The following is a 24,352-nucleotide window of genomic DNA, read 5'->3' as shown; positions in this document are numbered from 1 at the left end:
AGCATATAACTACCACACCCCAGTAAATAATGAGTGCAAATTAATTATTAGTGAAAATTAACTTAAAAAGTAAATTAATACAGGATGAGAAGCAATAAGAAAGGCTCCTTTTCTTTTTATCTTCTCTCAGATAGAAAATTTAAAGAGCTCAAAGATAAACTTTTAAACTGTAAGTTTTAATTAATAGTAACAAAAGAGTGATGCCAATAATTTTGTATGTGACAGGCATTGTCTTAAGCATTTTATATTATTTATTTTATTTATGTTCACCATCTTTCCCCCTCCCCAATTCCAACACACACCCATACCCAATATCCTATCTTACTTCAAACTTTGTCACATGCTGAATTTCTGTTTTAAATGTCTCCTCCCTCTTTGCTTCATTCAAAAATCCTTCAAGGTCTGGGTCAAGCCCCATTCCATATATAAAATATATACAAAAAGATGAGTCTCTCTCCTACCTGGCCTCCCTTGGCACTTATTTTATGTGCCACATATTTGCGCATTGTTAACTAAGCAATTAATTTTCTGTGTCCCTAAAACCCCTTCTAATTATATCATGTCTATATAAGTCTTATTATTATCCTAAAAAGACTGATGATTCTAGAAGGATTGGGAAATATATATCAGTCAACAGATGTTTCTTATAGCAACTGGGAATACAAATTCTACCTTTAAGGAACTCACAGTCTGGAGAAGAAACTTATGGGCAAACCAAAAATTCAGTGCAACACAGCACATTCTCCCTTTGAGGCACAACTGGAGTGCTGTGGGACACTGAGCTGGCTGGCAGGATTGGCTGCCCCACTGGTGTGTCAGAGAAAGTATACTGATCATAATCTGGGTGGCCCCTCCAGTCTGTGCTCCACTCTGTGAGTCTGGCCAATATGGACCCCATCTTTGAACTGTCTCTTGAACTCAGTGCCTCACTTCATCCACAGATGCTTGTTGGGTCCCTCCCAACTCAAGGCACAGCCTGGCCTCTGGGGATACAGTGCTGAGCCAAAGCTCATCCCTGCCCGAGGATGGGGAGATGAGTCATAAATAGTCATAGGAGATATGGGCACCACCATATAATTACAAATTGTAAAGATGCAATGAAAGAAGAGAGTCATGTGAGAAAAAAATTGGGAGAAATGTTATATTTGTGGTAAGAACTTAAGCAAACAAGAGATTAATTGATGGAATATAAGAAAACATTGAGTCAAAGTGAAAGACAATTGAAGGAACTCAAGTTAATCTTTAATTTTTTCTCAATATTCCACTATCTGCTTATCTTACTAATAATCCTTTTATGAATAAACAAATATTATTCAAAGAACCAAGATAATTCTCATCATACTTTGTTTTATTGGCCATTGGCTGTTTCAAGAGCGTCTGTCTGCTTTGTACCTCTACCCTACTCTGAGACATGGGTTGAGATTTCATTTTCTTCTTTCTTTTTTTTCTTTTGGATGATCCAAAGTGCTATGTGTAGGACCGAGACTCTGATTAACACTCAATACCTGGTTGGTGAATGGCCGAGTTTTGCGGGAAATAAAACAGTTGTTCATAGATGACACAGCCTGGTCTTAGGCCTGGGAGCTAGCAGGACAAAGAAGTCCATGTTGATTGGCATTTTCTCTCAGCTGCAAGAAGTCGCTATCCAGTGGTCAGTGCAGGTGGTGGCATCCATTGCATGTGTCCCAGCCTGTGCCCAGAGGTCCTCAGCAAGCCTGGGTCTGCACATTCCACCCTGGACACAAGGCACCTCCATTCTTGGGTAGGGGATTGTTGCACTCTCTCTTCCTTTCCCGAGTGCCTGCTGTGCAAGCAGACCAGGAGCTCCAGCAGCTCCAGCGACCCTCTGCCTTGTTTCCTGCACAGATCATTTCCCAGGGGAGAAGGAAGTTAGCATACAGGAAGCAGCTCAGACAATATGGAGGGAGGACTACCCGTTACCCTAGAGTGGTCTTCGATCTCTCCTTGGGGAAATACCTTGGTGTAGTCAACCAAGACCTATGCTCACTGCCTCGCACTTCATTTGAAGCTCTGGATGGGGTGAGATGAGGCCCCTGAGAGCCCATCTCATAACATTGGAGTATGTGGTTCCACAGAAGCTGGATAGCAGAGTAAGGCAGGGAGGCATGCCCTTCTGAAAGACAGACGCAGCCACCGGATGGTGTGAGGAGCAGGGAGCACAGCCCACCTGGGGGTTCACACACACCTCTGTGGAGAGGATTGCTGGACTTTTGAATGAGGACTTGCAAATCAAAGCCCCTCAGGCTCTGACAGTGGGGCCAGGTGGGTGACAGATTCTCTGCACAGAGCATCAGAACACACGCACTGACCATCTGCCTCTGGAAACCCAGCTCCTGTGATCTCCCCAGCCTGGGCTGCTGCCTCCTCCTGGCTGTGTGCCTTTGGGCACAGTCAACTCCTCTCTCTCTCTCTCAGTTTCCACCTCCATAAAGCAAGGAGGATGGACTAATCCATTGGGGTTTCTCCATCTTTTTTTTTTTTTTTTCATTATGTTTTTTCTAAAATGAAGTCTTGCATGGGTCCCAACATGGAAATCAAATGAGAGTGAAACTGTTCTATTTGAAGCTGGGGTATCTATCAGGCTTTCCCTGGTCCCCTGGGCAGCCCTGAAGACTCTACATTTCCTCAGATCCCAGTGTGAATATCATTGGATTACATTATCTTCAAGATCCTTCCAGCTCTGTAATTATACTCCCTGGTGGGCAGCCATAGCAGGGTGCTCTGTCTCTATTTCTACCACCTCTGTGACTCAGTCTCCACAGGCAAAGGTTTATTGGAAAAACCCCTAGAGACCTGCATCAGTGGGTCTCCACGGTGACTGACTGACCAGGCTTAGATTATTTTTTCCCCAGATCTCTCTCTGGTTGAAACTTCAGTCTGAGAGCCCCAAGGCCCCCCTGATGTCCATACTGTCTTGGTACAAGGTCAGTGGAACACCATGAGCTTCCTCCAACTGACTGAATATAATCGTGCTGGCTGAATGCAACTGGGAGGAAGAGGACCCAGCCCTTCGTGCCCAGCCTCTACCCCCACAGCATGGGCATCATGTCGCCCTTCTCCAGTGCCCATTGTGTGTACATACGGCTCAGCATGGACCAGCTCTGAGCCCCACACTGGACTGTTGAAAAGGCATGTTTAGGTAGTTCTCACTCCCTGTTCTGTCTCTATGCTGTGTAGACAGGAATCCAAGTAAGTCACTGGTTCTGAGGACCCTTGATGTACTATAATTAGTCTCAACCAGGCAGGGCTCACATTCATCCCTTTAAGCCAAGTCAGGCTGATAACTGTGAATTGGGAGATACCCTCCCACCCCACTCCCCAGAATGGTAGTCAAGGCAATCATCTCAGAATCTCTGCCATCATTCCCCAAATTTCCTGACTCCTAGGATGTAAATCAGTAGAATGCAACAGTTAAGAGTTTGGGTCCTAGTATCTGACTACTTGGGTCCAAATTCAAGCTCTGAAACTCAGCAGCTAGGAGACTTTGAGGAAGTTATCTCATCTTCCTCTTGCCCCAGTTTCCTCATTTGTCAAATGGGGCTAATAATAACCTTGGGGGGAATAAATATTTCATGCACATGAAGTATTGTGAGGGGGTCTCACACAGAATAAGGATAAGTTATTCTTTCTACTCTGGTCCCTCTGGGAGAGCTGCCTGGCCACCTGTGCAAGTCGGGGCTGAAATCCCATCCCCATTCTGCTTGAAAAGTCAATAAATCCTTGGGCCCTGGAGCTGGGCAATATTGGCTCTGAGTGGTTGGTTTTCTTTGTCTCTTCCAATTTCCCTACCTGTCAGGCAGTACCTTTTTCCAATTCACATGAGGAAACTGTACCAGGTTTGGCCTGGTAATTGGTCTGCTTGATTTTTATTCTCTGCATCCTCCTTCATAAAGACTCTGGAATTCACTTACCATTGTGGCTCACCCCTCTCAGGAGTTCTCCTACATAATACCAGGCAGCTTGCTGGGCTTCAACTTATAGGCCTTCCGCCATCATAGGAGGGATTGAAACCAGGCACAAACCCAAGAGAGATCTCTACCAGTGGAGCGCTCTCTTCCTCTTATTATAATAGAGCCTGCCACATATGTTAGCTAGTTTAGTTCTCAACACAATGTGTGATGAATGTATTGATATTATACACATTTTACAGGATGTTCCCAGATGAAACTTGGCAGCATTGGGGTTTAAAGGCCTATTTGATGCCAGAGCTATGGTATCCTGCCTCCCAATGAGGAAATGATAACCCATCATCATCTCATTTAAAAACCAGGCTCCAGCCCATGTACCCTGTGCTTCAACTGTTCGTTTTATGGACTTAAGAGAAACTTTCCAGACTTCTTTTTTTTAAACCTTTCCTCATACACTGATTTGATAGCCTGTGTTTTTGCCATCATTCCATGTTCTATACAGCAGTTTTGTATGCATGGAAAAGTGGAAGCTTAGGGATGGGGGAGGCATAGAGATTCTTGAAGCTCAAAGGAAACTTAAATGAGAAAGATGAGCCCCAGAAAAAAAGAAGTGATTAACCAGTGTCTCTCAGTAAGTTAGTGATATGGCTGGGATTCACATCAGATCTCCATACTTCTTCTTCTGTAAAGGAAATGGATTCTTAAGCCTTGTTTGAGAACCATTTTTCTGGGTATCAGTCAGATCATGCTGTAGCTATGTGTGTCTAAGCCTTACCTGCCCCACCTTGCTTTTAGCTATAACTCCTTGCACTGTAATGACAACTACTTAACCCTTATAGTGGGTTGAAATGTACCCCCTCAAAAGATATGTTCAAGTTCAGACCCCCATCACCTGTGAACATGACTTTATTTAAAAATAGGGTCTTAGCAGATGAATCAAGTTAAAATGAGTTATTGCTGCATGAGGGTGGGTCCTAATGGAATGACTAGTGCTCTTATAAGAAGTGAAAACAGAGAGGAAGAGTGGAGAACATCATGTGAAAACAGGCAGAGATTGGGATGCCTCTCCAAGCCAAAGAATGCCAGGGATTGCCAACAACCGCCAGAAGCTGGGAGAGAGGCATGGAACAGATTCTCCCTCTGAGCCTCCAGAAACCAACCTAGCCAGTAGATCTGAATTTTGGCCTTCTAACTACCAGAAATGTGAGGCAATAAATTTCTGTGGCTCTAAAGCAGTTTATTATGTCAGTGCTAGGAAATGAATGTATCCCTCCAAAGTTGAGTCCTACTGTTCATATACACGTTGGTAAAAAACAGTTCTCATCTGAGAGTCTTAATGGCAGGAAGGATGGAGAAGAACCATTAAGTGTGAGGTCAGCCATAAAGCTCCATGTGTGGGTTCTTGGAGTAGCAGGCAAAAGGGCACAGGATGGAGAGATGGGGAACCCCAAAGCCCTTTCTGCACTGGCCTCTCTGAGCTGGGCCAGGCTTGAACACAAGTGAGGGTGCACAAGCCTTACCTTCTTGTTCCATTTTCTCACAGGCAGGGCCTTTGCGACCGACGGGACACTGACACTTGCAGCTGGTGCCCTCAAGGATGGGCACCCCATTGTTGAAGCAGGGCCCGCAGCGGCAGGCATTGAATTCCATCAGGTACTCATCTAAGGCCCGGTGAAGGTTCTTGCGTTTGGCCTCCAGGGGTCCCAGAGTCGTGTGCCGTAACAGCTCATCAATAGGCTGCATCTGTGGGCACAGAAAGAACAGGGCTCCTCCCTGGGCTCTGTCCAGTTTCCCAGAGCCCAAGAACTGGCCATCACGCCCCTGGAAGGCCTGCTATAGGGCAGGCACAGAGCCCAATGCTCCACTTCCTCCCGCTGCACTAGACCCTCTGCCATTCTGTGAAGCAGGAACTAAATGCCCCAGCCCACAGGTGAAGAAGTGGAGGCTCAGGAGAGTGTGAGTGACCCACTCAGGATTACACACTTAACTCTGAAATATGTGGTCCCCCAACCTCAGGTAAGAGGGGCACTCAAAAGCCACTTATGCCAACTCATCTGCTCTCTCCAGCAGTTTTAGGAATTAGGAAGAGTGTAAAGGTTGTGTGTGTGTGTATGTGTGTGTTGACTGTTAACTTTCAGTATAGGAATTAACAGAGTCTTTGATAGGTAGTTGCATTGTCATTGCTAAGCACAACCCTTAATAGTGTAAGGGTGGTGATGTCGTGTATGAGGAAGGGTGGGCATCATTTACATTTGAGGCAACCCGTTCCAGGCACGACTGTAGTAGTTCAGGGTTTCTCAGCCTCAGCACTATTGAATTTCCAGCTGGTTAGTTTTTTGTTACAATCCCTGAGCATTATAGGATGTTTAGCAGCATCTCTGGCCTTTACCCACTAGATGCCAGTAGGACCTTCTAGTTGTAAAAACCAAAACTGTCTCATGACATTGCCAAATGTCCCATGGGGGACACAACCCATCCAGGCTGGGGAGTACTGTAGTAGAGAGCATAGAAGCTGGGGGCAGGAAATCTGGCTTCCAATCCCAGCTCTACTGCTTCCAGCTCTGTGATCTCAGTCACATGACCCATGGAGCCTCCCTTCCTCATCTGCAAAGTAAGAAAAAGAGCCCTGCCTTCCACATTTATTGTGAGGGTGAAAGTTGATGGATGTCACATAGTAAAAGCTCAATACTGCTCACCTCCTAGCTTTATGGCCTAGAACTCTTAACTGTCCCTCTCTAAATCTGAGCCTCAATATATCCAAAATGGAAATAATAACCTATTTCCTAGAATTTGTAGGAGGATCTAAAGAAGTAATGAACGTGAGACACCATTGCAAAGGGAAGAACAATATAAAATAAAGCACCACTTTTATTAGATGTGATGATAGTAAAAAAAAAAAAAAAAAAAGCCTGTATTTTTCAGGTTTCATGTACATATGGTTATCTTCACCATGCTTAGTAATGCTATATATTTTAACACACAATTAGAAAGTGAAAGCTCTTTTCCAGTTGCCTCACTTTACAGGATGGTCACCTGAAGCCTTACGAGGGAGTCATGTGTCCAGGTTATTGAGAAATTCAGAGAGAGAACTGAGCCATCTGGCACAACCTCACTTCTCTAGAATCAGAGTCAATGGAAGGCACTGCAGTGGCCTTGAATGAGTTCCTGGAACCGTGTACAGAAAGACCTGTGACAAACAGACCTTGGCTTGTGGTCAGGGCTGTGGCTGAGGTCATCAGGCTGGTCATGTCAGGACTGGCTGGGCCTCCAGCCAAAGGAAGAACACAATTTACTGGAACTTCAAGGAATGTGGCCCCATTGACAGGAAGTCAGTGCAGAATAGGCTGCCCTATGACCCTGGTTAAGGTTGCTCTTAGTTCCAGGGAAAGCCCAGGACCACAGGGCAACTTCCCTCTGACCTTCCGGCAAAGCTTAGCACTCCATCTCACGTCTCTCACTGCTCCCTACTAGAACCCTCAGTAAGAGGAAAGGGAGCACTCCTGAGGGCTGGTGGGGACTTAAAAAGGGGAAGTAGAGTGGAGAAGAAGAATCTTAGAATGTCAGTACTTGAAAAGATTTTGGCTATGGCCTTGTTCCCATTTTACAGATGAGAAAATACATTCAGAGAAGGCAAGTGGTGTGATATGGCAACACAAAACAACCTCACATATCGTCGTCGTCGGCAGCCGTCCGTCTCGAGAGACGATGGTGTAGCTTCTTAAGAGTCTATCTGCACCGCCGAGAATGGCTGTGCAGTCCAACTCGGGAGTGACACGGTATCTGTCTCCTCCCGTGTTGAATCGACATCTTGTGATGACGCTGGAGTGTCCTCTCCAGTGAAGCTGAAGCTACAGAGCCTGGGCAGGGTGATATGGAGGGTCTGCTGTTGCCCATGCAGCAGACCCCCCCTCTCTTTGCAGCTGAAGGGTCCAAGGGAAAGACGGAGTCAATACAGCTTGGCTTCAGGTGCGCCGCAGGAGTTGCCGGTGTTGACTACAACGTCGAACCGCCTTAGGGACTCGGGCTCCGGATTTTCTGTCGGGGTTTACTCCCTTAGCCTTTCCCCTGAAGAGGTATGCCGCAAGGCAGCGGAGGTTTTTTGGAGTCAGAGTTTTCCTTCTCTGATGTGCCCTGACTGGAAGATCGAACCAGCGACACTTAGCTCGCAGGCCGACGCTCAATCCACTGAGCCAAACCAGCCAGGGTCAACCTCACATATAACATAACAATATTTAGTATAATAGCCTCATCAGATCACATCACATCACATCACATCACATGATGGCTACCTTCACTCAGTCTAAGTACCTGCCATACATCAGTCAGTACTGCTGTGTTCTGGGGATATGCAAGTAAATAACTATTTCCACTCTGATCATCCACTAACATCCTCACACGTGCCCTTGCCCAGTCCCTCTCCTTCATACCTCTGTGAGCCTTCTCTTTTTAAAGCACGGCTCAGGCTGTGTTGTTTCCTTGCTCTGTAACCACCAGCAGTGTAATGTATCGAATCCAAACTCTTCAAGGGGTAACATGGGTTATGCTTGTGGGTGTTAGAGTCTGTCACACATGGCACAAGTTGGGCTCTGCTGTTTACCAGACACAAGCCTTGGCCAGCTCACTTAACCTCCGGGAACCTGTTTCCACAACTGACATTTCCAAAGTACCCACTTCTCTCTCCCTAACCTAGTGACATAACATTCTATTATCCAAATGGTATAGAGCAGGAAAATGGGGCTCAGGAAATTAAGTAACTTGTCAAAGGTTACACATCAAAAAGTTGCTCAGCCATGAACCAAACTCTATCTTTCTCACCCCAAACCCAGGCTTTCTTTCCCAAAAGATAGCATTTGGTCTTTTCCAAATCATGAATGCGTCTTCCCCTTGGAAGAGTTGCTCAAGACACATGCAAATTTCACCTCTTGCCCATGAAAGTTTATGTATTATTCCTGATAGAAATGGTACAGTTTTTTCCCAAATCACCAATAGTTTGATGATGGTAGTTTTTAGACCCTATGTGAATTACAGGGTGTGTGAAAATGGTCCCTTACTTCTTGGAGAAGAAATAAAATTCAGTTAATTTATTTGACCTCTTTCTTCATAGAGAGCAGGGTATCATAATAGACTTTTAAGTTTAACTATTGGTATATATTTTAAGGAGAGGAATGTATCTATATCTCTATACCTGGAATTTTAATTCTATGTGTAAAATCAGCAAGGGTCAGAAGAAAGTAGGCAGGAAAACAATAATATTTTACTTAAAAGCCCCAAATATAACTCTCTTTTAATAGATTGCCCTTGTGTGTGACTAGAAGTAGTTTGACAACTGGTAGAACCATTACTTATTGGCAGTATGAATACAACTCCATTCCCTTTGTGAGGTTAGGGATTTATGGGCAGAGTTTCTCAACATTGACACTATTGCCATTTGGGGACAGGTATTCCTTTGTGGTGGGGACTGTCCTTTGCATTGTGGGATGTCTAGCAGCAGCCCTGGCCTCTACCCGCTAGATGCCAGTAGTACCCTCCCAGTTTTGACAACCATAAATGTCTTCAGACATTACCAAATTTCCCCATGGAAGCAAAGTTGCCCCCAGCGATTCATAAGTGTGGCTTTAAGGAAGGTACTAGGATAGAGGGAAATAAGAACTGGGTGTTAAATCCAAGGGTCTGAGATCCAGGTACTACTCTATATGAGCTCTGATTAAACAAATCACTTGAGTACTTGGAGCCTCAGTTTCCTAGTCTTCTCAGTGGAAATAATCATGTCCTTGCCAGGGCTCCATTGTGGTGAAGAAATGGGCTCACTGAGAGCAGGGGCAGCAAACTGCAGTCACAGCTTGGGACCGCACTCAACCCACAGCTTGTTTTTGTATAGCCTCTGAACTCAGAATGGTTTGAATATTTTTAGAAGGTTATTAAAAAAAGAAGAAGAAATAAAACTTGTATAACAGAAACTGTTACTATCTGTTTCTTTACAAGAAAATGTTTGCCAACCTCCAATTTAACAGATGTGTTTTTTTAAGTCTTGTATGTATAAATACAAATTATTATTATTTTTAAATGTTACCCAATCCTGAAGAAATTTTGGGACTACTAATGTAAAACTAGGGCACTGATGAGATATTACACTTCTGATCCCAGCTTCCCTGCAACCTGGGTCTGCAGTCATATATGCCCTAGAGGAAGGCATGGGGAGGGCCACCAGTTCAGTGTGCCATTAACATTTAATCTTGTTCTTTGATGGGATCATAATAAGAAATATGAAATGATCTGGTCTGTTTCACTTTCATTCCTCATGGATGTAGAGTTTCTTCAACTATGAAAAGACTTACCTCAAAATCAATAACAGCAGGATTGTACTTTAACGACCTCCCCCAGGAGCGATATGTAATAATGCTCGTGTTCTGAGCCAAGCCATAACCCCAGCCAGAACTGCCACCTTGAACCCGAGAAATGACATCACGCACAGCTGAGTTCTTGCCATCAGAATCTATTGAGAAGATAACTGCATTAGCTCATTTCCCAAAAAGCCAAAGGACAGGTTTGGAAATGCCACTAATGAGATTTGGGACAAACTTTATGTGCTGCTCTTAGAGCTGTCTTCCATTCTTCTACATTGCTCAGTTAACTAACAGAACAAAGGAAAAGAGTAGGACCAATGCTTAGAAATAGGCCCATCCTCTGGATTCAAGCAGACAATGGGAGGACCACCCAGCCCAACATGGAGGAGGGAGAGGGTGGCAAAATGGATGGCCTTTTATTCGTTCGTTCATTCACATGCCAAATGCTTACTCGGTGCCTGCTATGTGCCGAATAGGTCCAATCAAACAGTGAAAGTCTCTATGGGGTTCAGTAGGGGTGCAGAGAAAGGCATGTTCAGATCTACATTAGGGTGGGGGACTGGTTGGGAAGAAAATTGAGTTTTCTAGAAAAGTGAATGAATCTTTGCAGGGAAATGGAGAGAGGAGAGAAGAGCATCAGAGAGAAGGAGCCATTTGACTTAAGGCCCTGAGACATGGGTAGCCTAATGCAATGGGAGTAACTTGAACCTGATTCATATCTACCACACTATAAACTGTTTCATCATTCCTACATTCTTTGCTGTCTGTCACCTAAAAAAAAATACTCAATACATGTATGATGAATGAATGAATACATGAACACTCATCACAAAATATTCCTGTATAATCTTTCTCTAATATTTATTCTTTGAGCTTGGAGTTGGTAACCAAATTCTCTTCTCTCAGGGACTTCTCTCCTCCCTTTGGACTGATGGGCCTTTGTCTCAACAGTCAATTTTCCAGGTTCTGTCTATACATTTATTTCATCCTAGGTCATACTTAGATCTTTATCTAGTTCTTAAACTCTAAGAACATGCATCATACAAAATCAAGTATTTCTAAGGTAATCTCAATCCATGCTGGATTCAAAAGTAGAGCCAGTACAGGTCACTGGCTTGGGGTATTTAGTAGCTTTGCAGTCTGATCATTGACTGGAATGGACTCAATTGTGTCGGGGTGTAGAAGTTTCCGTGTCCTGATTGTGTGTCCAAGGAAAAGTCTGGCTTTTCTTTACAGGAGACTTTTTACTAAATACTTACCAGATTCACCACCTCCATATTTTCCACAATCTCCTCCTGATACAGCTCCTCTAATTTCTATGTTAGCTGAAAATTCATAAGAAATGCCCAGAGACCCTCCAAAGCATGTCTTGATATCTTCATAGGTAGTATCTGCAACAGGGAGACAGAAACAAAAAATGGTGAGATGCTAGAAGACTGTTCTCAGGATACAACCAGGTCATGGTAGTAAAAGCTAGCTTTGGTTTAGGAGTGTTAAGAGATCTGAATTGAAATTCAAGTTCTTTTGCCCAATTTCAATGTTCTTTTCTGTGTAGTTCCAGCCCAAATAATTCTTGAAATGAGAAGAAATATGTATTGCATGTACTAGTTGCTCAAAAATGTTAGTTCCCTTTCCTTTGCTCATGCTCCCCTGGGCCTCCTTGGGAGCATCTCCATTTACCCCTGTGCCCAACACAGTGCCTCTCCTGGTTTCACTCTGCAATTTTGCACATGTTGACCCTTCTTCTCTCCCTTTCACCATCTTTCCAAAGTTTACTCAAAGTCTAGTTCAAATGTCATTTACTTCATGAAGCATTTTTGAATCAGAATGCTTTTCTCTTTCTTCAGAGTTCCAATGTGCTGTTTGCAACTGAATGATCATAGTTGTCACAATTATTTTTGTCCAGGTTCTCTTTACACCCCAGAGAGGCCAGAGAGCTGTTAGAAGATGGAGATATCTACAAGGAGAGTCCGCTCGCCTTCCAACCCCGGGAGAATGGTGAGTCCCACATTAGCAGCCTCTGTATTTGTCTATATCTCTGTATTTTCCCACTGAGGAACCTGAAATTTGCAGATGAGGAACATAATTCCCAAAGCAGTGAAGTCCTTTTGCCCTAATCCCACAGCCTCTAAATGAACAGAGCCAAGCTTCCATCTTGGTCGGACTGGCAAGAGAAGGCTAGAAAAGCAGGTTGGAGCAAGACATTGACCATTGCTGCAGAGGTCAGCTCTTTCTGCAGCTCAAGTCTTCTGAAGATTGTGAAGTGGAATTTGTATTTTTGAAATATCCTTACTTTCATTTAATTGCAACTATATAATAATTATTACCAGTTATTATATTATTCTGGCAGCCATGAAAGAAAAATCATTTAGGACTATAATTCAATTGAGTTGAGGGTTAGATTGTTTTCAAGGGAGTGTTCAGCAACAAATTTTACCTGCATGCATCCCAATTAAATGACCAATTCTATGCGTTCAAAGACCTTTATCTTATTCACCAATCTCTTGTCAGCACAGCAGTGCAGTGTCTGCCATGGAGGAGGAGTTCAGTAACTAAAGTCAGAATAGTGACTGACGAATGAAAAACAAGAGTGAGTAAGTGAATGAACGTTGTGAATCCTTTGGTAAGGGCTTCTGATGGAAAGAATCTTAGCAGTCAGAAATCCTGAATGCAAATCTCAGTCACTCAGATGAAAGGATAAAAATTGTGAATATATATGTGTGTGTATATATATATATATATATATATATACACACACACATATTCATGTGAATATGTATATATATATGTGTATATATATATATATTCAATTTTATATATATATATATATATATATATATATAAAGAGACCCTGCCATTTCCAACAACATGGATGAACCTGGAGGATATTATGCTAAGTGAAATAAGCAAGACACAAAAGGAAAAAGACTGCATGATCTCATTTATATGTGAAATCTTAAAAAGCCATATCTATAGAAGCAGAGAGTAGAACCATGGTCACCAGGAGGTGGAGATGGGGCGTTGCCGGTCAAAGGGAACAAAGTTGCAGTTCTGTGGACTGAAAATGTGTAGAGAGCTAAGTAATGGGCAGCCTGAGAACTACGGTTAGTAATAGTGCATTGAATACTGGAAATTTGCTAAGAGAGTGGTCTTCAGGTGGTCTCTCATACACACAGAAAAGGTAGCTATCTGAAAAAATAGGTAAATTAGCTTGACTATAGTAATTCACTCTGTATCTGTCTATCAGGTCATCATGCTGTATACCTTAAATATATACGAATTTTAGTTTTTGAAAAAGGCAGAACAGAACAAAGCAAAATCCCTACCACTGACACCCTGTACAAGTTTAGAAAGGGCCCATGGTCTCGCCAGGCCTCAGTTTCCCATTCATGGAGAGAGGCAGTTGGACTGGCTTGTCTTCAGGCCCCTTTCAGCCGCAGCCCTCTGTGACTGTCCCTTTCAGCTGCAGCCCTCTGTGACTGTCCCTCTCAGCCGCAGCCCTCTGTGACTGTGCACATCAGCCCCTGAATAACCTGGAGCTGAAAGTGCCTGGGAGGAGTGGTGTTCTAAGCACCGGCACTCAGAACCAGGCAAAGGGCTTCTTCTACCATTTCTGTTCAAGCACTTTTAATTTTTAATGCATTACTAATTGAGGAAGAGTTAGCATATTTAATTGTTTTGATTAAAAAATGCTTCAACAGTGGTAAACAAAAATGGATGAAAGGAACTCACGGGCAGAAGCCAGATTAATTACTTAGGTGAGTGGTGGAGTGCTGCCGAATTAAAGTGACAGGACTGGCTGATTAATGGGGGCTGGAGGATGCCTGTGGAGTGATTATGCTTATGAGGATGTGCTCACAGCCTGCCGTGCTGCTGGGAGAAGAGAATTCCAGCAGCTTGATTTGAAAAAGCAAGACTTGACTGCAAAGAATTACCTTCTAAGGACCCCTAAGTAGGGTACTAGTCAGAAAGGGCAGGTCTGTGACTTAGCCATGCAATGTGAGAGCTGAAAGTGTCCTTAGACTTCTAGCCCCCACTTCTCATTTTTAGTTGTGATGTCCTATGTTCATAAAGGTTAATTATCTTGTGTAAGGCCATACAGCTAAAAAATGGTGGGGCTGGGTTTTAAACACAAGTCTACAATATTTTCACTAATTCCAGTCATTGCATCAGACTAAAGAATTCTGCTATCAGACAGAAAATTGTAATAAGTACCTACTATGTAACAACCCCAGCAGATTGTGTGCTGGACAATGTAGATACAGTGAGAACAAAACTAATGTGAATATGATGCAAATCTGAATAAGTAAGATCTTAGCCTGGGGAAGCCAGTGCATGTGGACAATATATTAAGTGAGAACTAATTTATGTCCACAACTTGCTGTTTCAGTGTACCAGGGCTAGAACAGGAGTCTCTCCAGGAGCCACAGGGGAAGCCAAACCAGAGCTGACTACAGAGCGCCCATGGAAAGCCATGACCGGTGAGCTAGGGTGGGACAGAGGAGCTCAAATGTTGCTCCAAAATCTAAGACACAGAGCCAGAGAGAGGGAAGCTAAGAACAGAAGAGGCAGAGGAGGAAAAGAGCAGAGAAAGGTCTAGAGCAATTGTGTAGCACCTGCCCAGATGGGTGTGTCGCAGGGAGGACTGACTATGTTTATAGAACCTGGCAATGCTCCATCATGGCTCTGCCCATCTCATCAGGCTGGACACCTTAGACAGCAACTTTGGATCAGATCATGCTGGTGTTTGTTTTGGCTTTTGAACACAGTGAACTCTGGAGTTGATTGTCAAGCCTAGCTGTGCATTGAGATTATCTTGGGTGCCTATTAAAAATACAGGTTCCTGAGCCCCACTGCTAGCAATGCTGATTCTATATTTCTGAATAATTAGCAATCTGTATTTTTAAAGTGACTGATCACAGGTGATTCCTATGCAGTGTATCTAGGACCAGATTTTGGGTACCATGCTTCTACAGAGAACCTCTGGGAGCTTGCAGCAGAGCACTGGCCTTAGCCCTGTCTTGGCCATATCCTTTGCCAATGCCTTGGATATGGACTTAGCAGCCAGGCTTATTGTATCTTACCCAGAAGAAGAAACTAGGAAACGCCAGGATAATTCAGATGAAGAATCAGGATCCAAAAAGCCCTTAGAAGGCTGGATGGATAGATAGACCAAACGTAGCAAAATGAGATTCTGTTGGGAAAGCAGTAACACCCCACCCTGGGGGGAAAATACCAGTGCTTGAGCTCAGTAAGGAATAGACACTGCTTAGCAGGAGAATAAGAGAAAAAGCCCTAGTTTTAGATAACTTCCAGCTCCATAGGGCAATGAGGCTAAGTGAAAACGATGATCAATAAAGTAAAGAAGGGGCTAATCTCACTCTCTACACTCAGAGTCTGGTGAAAAGTCCTGGGAGTCACACTTTTAAAGTGAAGTAAGAAAAATGGCATTTATTGGACATTAGTCAGCCTTAAAAAAGAAGGATATGCTGCCACATGCAACAGCATGGTCGAACCTTGAGGACACTATGCCAAGTGAAATAAGCCAGTCACTGAAGGACAAATACTACATGATTCCACTGAAAATAGTCAAACTCATAGAATCAGAGAGCAGAATGGTGGTTGCTAGGGGTCTCAGGGGAGGTAGAAGGAGGAGGGGCTAATCAACAGGCATAAAGTTTAAATCATGCAAGGTTAGTAAGTTCTAATTAGCAATAATGTAGTGTACACTTAATATTTTGTTAATCAGTAAAGTAGAGAATGATTGGAGAAGAATAACCATAAGGATGATGATGATGTGAAGAAATTTAAAGCCAATTCCTTTTGGGGGTATTTGAGGGGACGTGGGATATTTACCTGAACAAGGGAGGAAAGACCTCTTTTAAGAAAGATCAATAAACCTGGACTCAATTCTGCAGAGACTTGTCTTGAAGAAGAGGAATTAGGCTAGTTTGTGTAATCACAAGGAAAAGAACAATGACCAAGAGGACAGAAGCTATAGGGAGATGGGTTTAGGTTCAACACAAGGGAAATTGTCATGATGGTCAAAAGCCAAGGAGCTATGTGTTGTTTCATGAGACAGTGAGCAACCCATACCTGGAGAATATCAAGCAGAAGTGGGCTGTTTGCTTTTGAGAGGCACAGTGGAAGGGTTTGAAGAATTGACTATTAGTCTTTCAAGGTCTCCTCTTAAGTCAACTTTCTGCAACTTTAAGAATACACCAGAACACCTGAAGAGCATTTGAGACAACTGTGATGAGTACTGAATAATTTCTTTCTGTGTACCAGGCATCTGGGATGTAGAGGACTATGGGGAGGGCTTGTTCTGAGTGAGCTTACAGTCAAGTGTGGAGCAGAAAAGTGAACAATTACTGTACTATGCGATGGGGACCTGGGAAGAAGACAGCAGGGTCAGGAAAGCCTTCCTTGGGGATCAGAGGAAGGATACCAGGGCCAAGTATGAAAGGATGAGTAGGGACTGGGCAAAGTGAGGAGGACATTGGGACCATGGGGAGACAGCAAGACTCAGCTCAGAAAGACCAATATGACCCAAACTCAAGAGTGAAAAGGAGATGCGATTCAGTCAAGGAAGTCCTGGGAAATTCCTGGGACACTACTTCCCACTTTTATCTGGTCCCAAAAGTCACTGTTTTTGTACTTGCCTGGCAGCAGGCCAGGAGCACAGAGGACTGTCCCTGGCCACCATGTCTACTGCTTGTGTCCCACCTAGTCTTGGTTGTGGTGCAGGTGTAGGACTTTTCCTCATGCCTCTGTGGAGATGCTGCATCAATGTGACTCAGAGGTAGAACCAGGGAGCTTGACTTCTGAGGTAGCAGAATGCAGCAAGTTTTAGTCATTCCTCAAATTAAAAGCATCAGGTGGAAAACAGCAGGTGTAATGCATTATGTATCTCTGCAACAAACAAATGTCATTCTGGATGCTGTGATTTATCTGCTGTGTTACTTTGCTACCTTGGTTGAGCCCAAAGACAGCCTCATATGGTCTATTTCATGTCATAACATTGAAAAAAATGTGTAGTCAGTGGCTGGATGAGCTGGGAAGTGTTAGCTAATGTACCCGCTCCTTCTGTGCTTCTGTTTATCCACTGAGTCATGCATCTTCCCAACCACCTGGAAATAATAGTACAAGCACCTCTGTGCCTTTGCATGTGCTGTTCCCTCTGACTACAAAGTCCTTATACCTCTTCGATTGAGATTCTCCTTTCAGCTCTAGAAAACCCTCCCTCACCCCTGAGGGCCCTATCTGTGTCCCCACAATATCCTTGTGTGTCCTCCACAACATGCAAAGTTTCCCTCCAGCATCATATTTAGCATACCCTAGTAATTGTCAATGTCTTGGTCTGTTCTTCCAATTATACTGCCAACCTAGGAAGTCATCTCTTGGGTTTATAGGGCTCAGCACAAAGCCTGGCATGTGGCAAGGTTTCAGAAGTGCTCGGGGATGGGCTGGTTCCAACCTACCTCAACAATACCTCTAAAATGTTTGGGACTCACAAGTGTTCTTTTGGTGGACAACACAAATCGCATCTTTGTAATAGCTCGTGCTTGCTTGATCATGAGTTGATATTTTATAAAGCACTCTCCTGTGCATCATCTCACTGGAGGCTCGCAACAATCTTACAGGGCTAGGAGAACTTACCCATTTTTACAAGCTTTCAGGTTGCAAAAGGCAGCAATTATGGAGGTCAGGGGTGGGAACTCTGGAGTCAGAGTTCTGCCATTCATTCACAGTGTGGCATGGCGTAAGTTACTGAACCTCTTTGGGCCTCATTTTCTCCATTTGTAATATGGGGGTGATCATAGTTTCTACACATGAGTCACTAAGAGCAGTGTCTGGCACAATAAAGTGTCAACAGATCTTAGCTGTTATTGTTAGATAACCTGATCAAAGTCTCATGACTAAAATGTCTGAGAATAGAGGTTTGATGTCAGATAGGCTACCCCCAAACTCAGGGCACAGTCCATTTCATCATGTTAATGCTACTCTGCAGAGGAATGTTCACCACTTGGCATGGGTAGCCATGACCTGGCCAAGCCCCTCATCCCACAACCACCTCATGCTACAAAGCAGCTCTGAGGTAGAAATCCATGCTCCCAATGGGCAGTGCTGGGACTGCCATCTCAGGTGGCTCTCCTGCCTGATCAGGGGCTATCTTCAGGGACTGGCCCTTCCAGATGATTTTGGTCACGACAAGAGGCAGTATAGCTGGGGGCCAGGCTCTGAAATGGAGATGACCTGAGCTGGAATCCACCATGCTCACTATCTGGGTAGACTGTTTAAGCTCCCTGTGCCACAGTTTTCTCAGGTGGGAGTTTTAATAGTGTCTACCTCATAGGGCTAATGCAGGACTTAAATGAGAGAAGTCATGCTGTGGACAAGGATGGGGATAGTGCCTGGATCAAAACTAGCAATAATGGCCAACGATTACTATTATTACTGTTGCTAGAAATGCTGCAGCATATAGATTGGCTCTTCATCCTGATTCTGAATCTGGAAAGTATGAGAAGAAGGGAGGCTGAGGAGACTGTTTCTACAATATAAACTCTTGAGCCTTGAGTGAGTGAAGAAGGTCCAGGGAACACCCACATCTGTAAGCATCATTAAATGCTAGGTAAAGCTTTTCCATGTGTTACTTAATGACTACATGCCACTCCATAAGCAGGTACAATTATTTCCATTTTAGAAGTGAGTAAAGAGAGGCTTAGTTTCAGTCACTTGCCCAAAAGTATGCAGTAAGGAAATAGTAGAACTGGGATTAAATCAAAGTCTCTCCAAAACCCATTTTCTCCACGATACATTGTATCAGCTATGGGAGGGAGAGGGAAGGATAGCTCTGGGAGTAATTCTGACATCATCACACCTTTTCTCCTTTAAGGATGAGCCTGTTTTCAGTGATAGAGGTGAGAATTCAAAATCAAGACAAAGTCGGAAGGATGGTGCTGAGTATCTCTCAATTCCATGTGTATGCAAATGACTTAAGGCGAAGGGGACAGAGCCAAGACACCAGGAGCCTGTCAGTCAATCAATACCATCCATCACTGCAAAGCCTGGTTGTCATGGTAACTGGGGATAAAGCCTGGAGCCTGTTAGAATCTAGTGCCTATCTGTTCGGGGTGACTGCTTGGTTAGCGGCACAGCAAAAGACCTCCTGGCCAGCTCAGACTGCTTAGCTGTAAATATAAGACCCTTTACAATCAGCTTCCTGCTCAGGCCACTGTCCAATCTAGCTCAGACTGTTTAAGAATTCAGCCCTGACTCTGCAGGAAAGCTCCAGAGGATGCCCAACATATATGGGCTTGGATTCCGAACCCTCCCTGATAGAAGGACACTGAGTTTTCACTGTGGGCAGCCTCAGCCTCTGGGCAAAACTGTGCAGATATGCCATGAACAAGATGTGTGATGGGAACAGGCAGTTGCAATAGGGTGATACACAGAGCTAAGTCCAAGTGCACTCAAGTGCCTAAGACTACTTCCCCACCCAGAACTAGGGACACAGGAAGACTGCCTGGAAAAGTCCTATCTGCCTAGAGATCAAGGATAAGTAAGCATTAGCCAGGTGAAGAGGAGAGGGGAAGGGTAGGGGAACATAGTTCCAGGAAGAAACCATATGTTCCTTTTTGTAAAGCCCCAAGGAGAAAGTGAGTACCATTAAATCAAAGAACCATCAAGTCGCTCCATATAGGAATCTCAAGGTGAGCAATGGGGCTGGAGGGCTGAGCAGGGCCAGAGCATGCTCACTTGAATGCTGGCCATCTTATCCAGTGCCAGGGCCCCTCCTGTCCTTAATGTTCACCTTTGCATGGCTTCAGCAGCTTGCCATTCTTCAACCTGTCATCATCCTCTCTGTGGCTCCCTAGAGGCCAACACTGACTCCCTTTCTACCCTCACTCTCCCCACGACAACCCAGCTACAGGATTGCTCTCACTTATGCACTGGCCTCAGGGGCAAGCTGTCCATAACAGAGTCTGACAATGGAGTCAACCTGGACACCTGTCTTCTACCCCTCACCTTCACCCCATTGCTGCCTCAACCACTCTCATGAAACTCTCTCTCTCTGCTTAGAAAACCCAGCTCCCTTCTCCACCAGACAAGCTCCTACTCCTACTGATTTTGGAAGATCAGGTTTGAATGTCTTTGGAGTCTAGAAAATGGGGAGGGAAGCAAGGTGGTTGATTCTTCCTTTGTGTTTCTACTGTATTTCTATTCAATCATTTATCACATTGTATTATTCTTAGCCTCCAATTTACTGCATATTTCTCCAGGGGAGAGATCTGTGTGCCCCCAGAAATCATGGGTTCTCGGTGAATATTTACTGGATGAGTGGACGGATGCATGAACCAATGGGTGGATGGATGGAAATTAGATTCTGAGAAGGGTTTTCCTCAGAGAATGAGTGTTTCCGACCTCCTACTTTGGGTAGCAAGGGAACCTTCCTGAAAGGGAATTATAAGCAAGCAACAGCACTTTCATAGATAAGTGTGATGGAAAGTATGAGAAATTTGAGGGATTTAAATTATGCATCTGTCCCACCCCATAATTCTCCATACACAGCCTAACCACCGGGGCTGCTTGTGTCTCACTCTCAGAAAGGTGTGGGAAACACACAGCCCAGAGGCCCCATTCCCCATCCCCTACCTCTGACACACATCTCCAATTGATCCTAGCACTTTCTGGCTGAGCCCCTTTCTGGTGTCATAATCCTCAACTCAGCAGTCCCGGTAGCTTTTTCTGTTAAAACCACCCGGTGTCGCTGGCTTAGACACTTTTTCTAATGTCATGGGTGCCAGCACACCATGCTTTCTCCTGGCTCTCTGACTATACCTCAGCTTCAGAACAGACTATCACAAGCTGGTTGGTTTTACCTTTAACAATTCTCCCCATTACAGTTCCCAATCAAGGGGTCTAACTGACCCCAAAGTGTTTTTAGGGATGAATTTGAGTATACTACTCCCTTAATTATTTATAAAACCTGATTTAACCATTTTCAAAGCTATCACAAGTTTAATGGTTTTTAAAGAGGAGGTAAGTGAAATGAAATATTAGACGTACCAGAAGCAGCATTGAACTGGGAAGTAGAAGTCCTCATTTCAAACTTCACTATGCTTCTAACCAGTGGTATCACCTTAGACATGTCATTTTCCCCCTCAGTGCCTAGTTTTCCCCATTTGTGAAATGGGGACAGCCATAACACACAGCTCAGGGTACTGCCAAGATGCTCGGATGAGATGATACGCATGTAAAGACTCAGCAGCTGCCTGCCACAGAGTTAGAGCTCCGTAAATGCTCTGTCACTCAATTTGCATAAACTGTTTCATTGCATGAGACTTTCTACACCTGTCTTGACAGTTATGACTTACATCTGCCTCTAGCTTTCCTCCTTGCCTACTTTCCTGTGGTGGTTACTTTTATATATCAATTTGACTGGACTGAAACCAAGCTGTATTGACTCCGTCTTTCCCTTGGACCCTTCAGCTGCAAAGAGAGGGGGGGTCTGCTGCACGGGCAACAGCAGACCCTCCATATCACCCTGCCCAGGCTCTGTAGCTTCAGCTTCACTGGAGAGGACACTCCAGTGTCATCGCAAGATGTCGATTCAACACGGCAGGAGACAGATACCGTGTCACTCCCGAGTCGGACTGCACAACCATTCTCGGCGGTGCAGATAGACTCTTAAGAAGCTACACCATCGTCTCTTGAGACGGACGGCTGCCGACGACGACGATGATTGTGTCTAGCCATTTGGTCCAAATTACCCTGCATGTCTTTGTGAGGGTGTTTTTGGATGAGATCAACATTTAAATCACTTGGCTGAGTAAAGCAGGTATGAATGTATTGTATTTTACCAATATTAGGAGTTAGTATATGTAAACATATTTCATTAAAACCAAATAATTCTGTTAACTCTAATTACAATGAAAAAAAGCTAAATTGTTCATTTATTTTAGATGGTAACTAATTTGATTGTCCATGTAGTAAATCATCCCTAAACATAATCCAGATAATTATGGCAACGAGAAACCCCATTAATTTCTATAAACCCTCAATGAGAGAAACCATGTTGGTATCTAGACAGTGCTTACTTACCATGTTGTGTGTGCTTAATAAGTGTTTTTTGCATGAAGAGATAAATGACTGGATGAATAAAGGAAGGGAAGGAAGAGGAAGAGAATGTAGAACTATAATTAACAGCAACTTTAACGAGGTTTTGTGTCTCTGTGGCTTTTTCTGCCCTGTGTGCTAGGTGGTAGACCAGTTGGGTCAAGGACCCTATCTGGAAGGTAACATTAATGACACACTAGATGTACTGTGCCCTAGCTGAAAGGGTCTTTCCCAGGGTCACTGTTATCTGGAATCTATCAAGGGAGAAATGATGGAATGCAGGCACAGATTTGGGCAGAGTTGTTAACACTTTGAAAGATAGTGATGAGAATTCAAAGTGACCTTGATAAATGGGGAGAGCAGTCCCTCCAAAACTGGATGAAGTTCTGAAGACAGAAATGAATGACCTTGATCAAAGAAATGGGCAGGTGGGGAAGGAGGCATGATTGCTGAGGCTCCAAGTCTACAGCAGAAGCATTGGCAGCAGGAGACAGGACATAATGATGATGATTTCCCTTTCATTTGAGTAACGTTTTAGAGCTGACCAATTGCAGACCCCTGTGAGATAGGTCATCTTATCCTCACTCTACAGAGGAGAGGATGGTTAATATTACAAGGGTAACTGGAAAGCTGGGAATAATAAACATGTGGTAATAATAACACCAGTAAGAGGTAACATTTTTAACTCTTCTTATATGCCAGGCAGTGGGCCACATGCTCACATAGATTGAGTCACTCTATATTCACAACAATGCTATGAAGTATGTATTGCCATTATCTCATTTAGAAGGACAGGAAACTGAGACATGGAGAGGCTGATTAACTCGCCTGAGGGTCACATAGCTGATAAGTGATGGAGATGAGATTTGACCCAGGCGATCTGATTCAGATCCCTTTTCAACAATTGACATTTATTGAATGCTTATTAGAGTCTGCCCTAGATATTTTCTGTAGATAAGTTCACATATTCCCTACAACCACTCTGTGAGGTAAATGTCATTAATATCTCCAGCTTAGCAGGTGAGGAGAATGGAGACTTAAAATCATTGAAGAACGTGTCTATGATCACACAGCTAGTGACAGAATCCATGTTTTTAACCACTATAGCTATACTAATACCCTGCACTAATGGGGAAAAAACATCTGTTTAAACATTTATTATGCAAAATACACTAGGAATTACTCTCAAACAAACCCTTGTTATCATTTCATTTAGGTCTGAAAGAAACTGAGATTCAGAGAAAGTAAGCATCCTGATCAAGGTCATGCAGCTACTAAACCATAGAATCAAGGCCCCCAACCCAGACGTATCTGACTCTAAAATCTGGGTGCCTTGCTATCACATGCACCAGCATATTTCCACCGACTGGGATCAAATTGACTTTGGTACCTACTGACCACACCTAAAACTGTAATCTATAATAGGAACTACTGTTTAAACAGTGTTTTACTTATCAGAGTGCTTTTTAAAAATATCATCGTGGTTAATTCTCATAATAGCCTTTTGAAGTAGCTTATTATCTATACATTACTTAGAGGAAAATGAGGTTCAGAGATATGAAGTATTAACTTGTAAATGGCAAAGGCTACGTGAAAAGCAGATATCTCACTAGGAGTTCTTTTCACTACCAAACTGCCTGCTACCTTTGGAAACCACCAAAGGCTACTGGTTTCCTTCACAAGAAAATCACCAATAGAAGTCATTTTCTGTAAGGTCTTTGCACGGCCTCTTTAATATGGCCACAAACTATAGAATCATGACCCTTTGGCGTCTTGAGGATTATTCATTTACTTTATATTTCATACATTGTTTCCATTACAGCATTCCTACCTGTTATGGCATCCTACCAGACTTGTTTAGATTCTCTAGTTGTTGGGAAACTCTATTTTATGTTACATTTTGAGATACCAAGGGCACAGAAGCTGAAACAAATGTGTCAGGACTTTCTAAATTAGCAA

At 43.7% G+C, this 24,352-nt stretch overlaps 1 protein-coding gene across 1 annotated transcript in view; it reads right to left on the bottom strand.

The window, feature by feature from the left end:
* Positions 1 to 1,220: 1,220 nt before the first annotated feature.
* Positions 1,221 to 24,352, bottom strand: part of C8A (complement C8 alpha chain) — a 54,568-nt gene continuing 31,436 nt past the window's right edge. The window contains exons 8-11 of the mRNA XM_090271644.1: positions 11,533 to 11,664; positions 10,265 to 10,422; positions 5,450 to 5,672; positions 1,221 to 1,858 (exon numbers count right to left, since the gene is read on the bottom strand). Coding sequence (XP_090127770.1) covers positions 1,707 to 1,858; positions 5,450 to 5,672; positions 10,265 to 10,422; positions 11,533 to 11,664 — 665 coding nt within the window. The 3' untranslated portion in view covers positions 1,221 to 1,706. The remainder of the gene's footprint in view (positions 1,859 to 5,449; positions 5,673 to 10,264; positions 10,423 to 11,532; positions 11,665 to 24,352) is intronic.

The sequence above is a fragment of the Furipterus horrens genome, unplaced genomic scaffold (genome assembly GCF_987537825.1).
Source record: "Furipterus horrens unplaced genomic scaffold, mFurHor1.1.pri manual_scaffold_3, whole genome shotgun sequence".
In the NCBI taxonomy this organism is placed as follows: Eukaryota; Metazoa; Chordata; class Mammalia; order Chiroptera; family Furipteridae; genus Furipterus; species Furipterus horrens.
The sequence above is the reverse complement of the archived record's forward strand: the minus strand, read 5'-3'. Positions and strand labels throughout refer to the sequence as shown.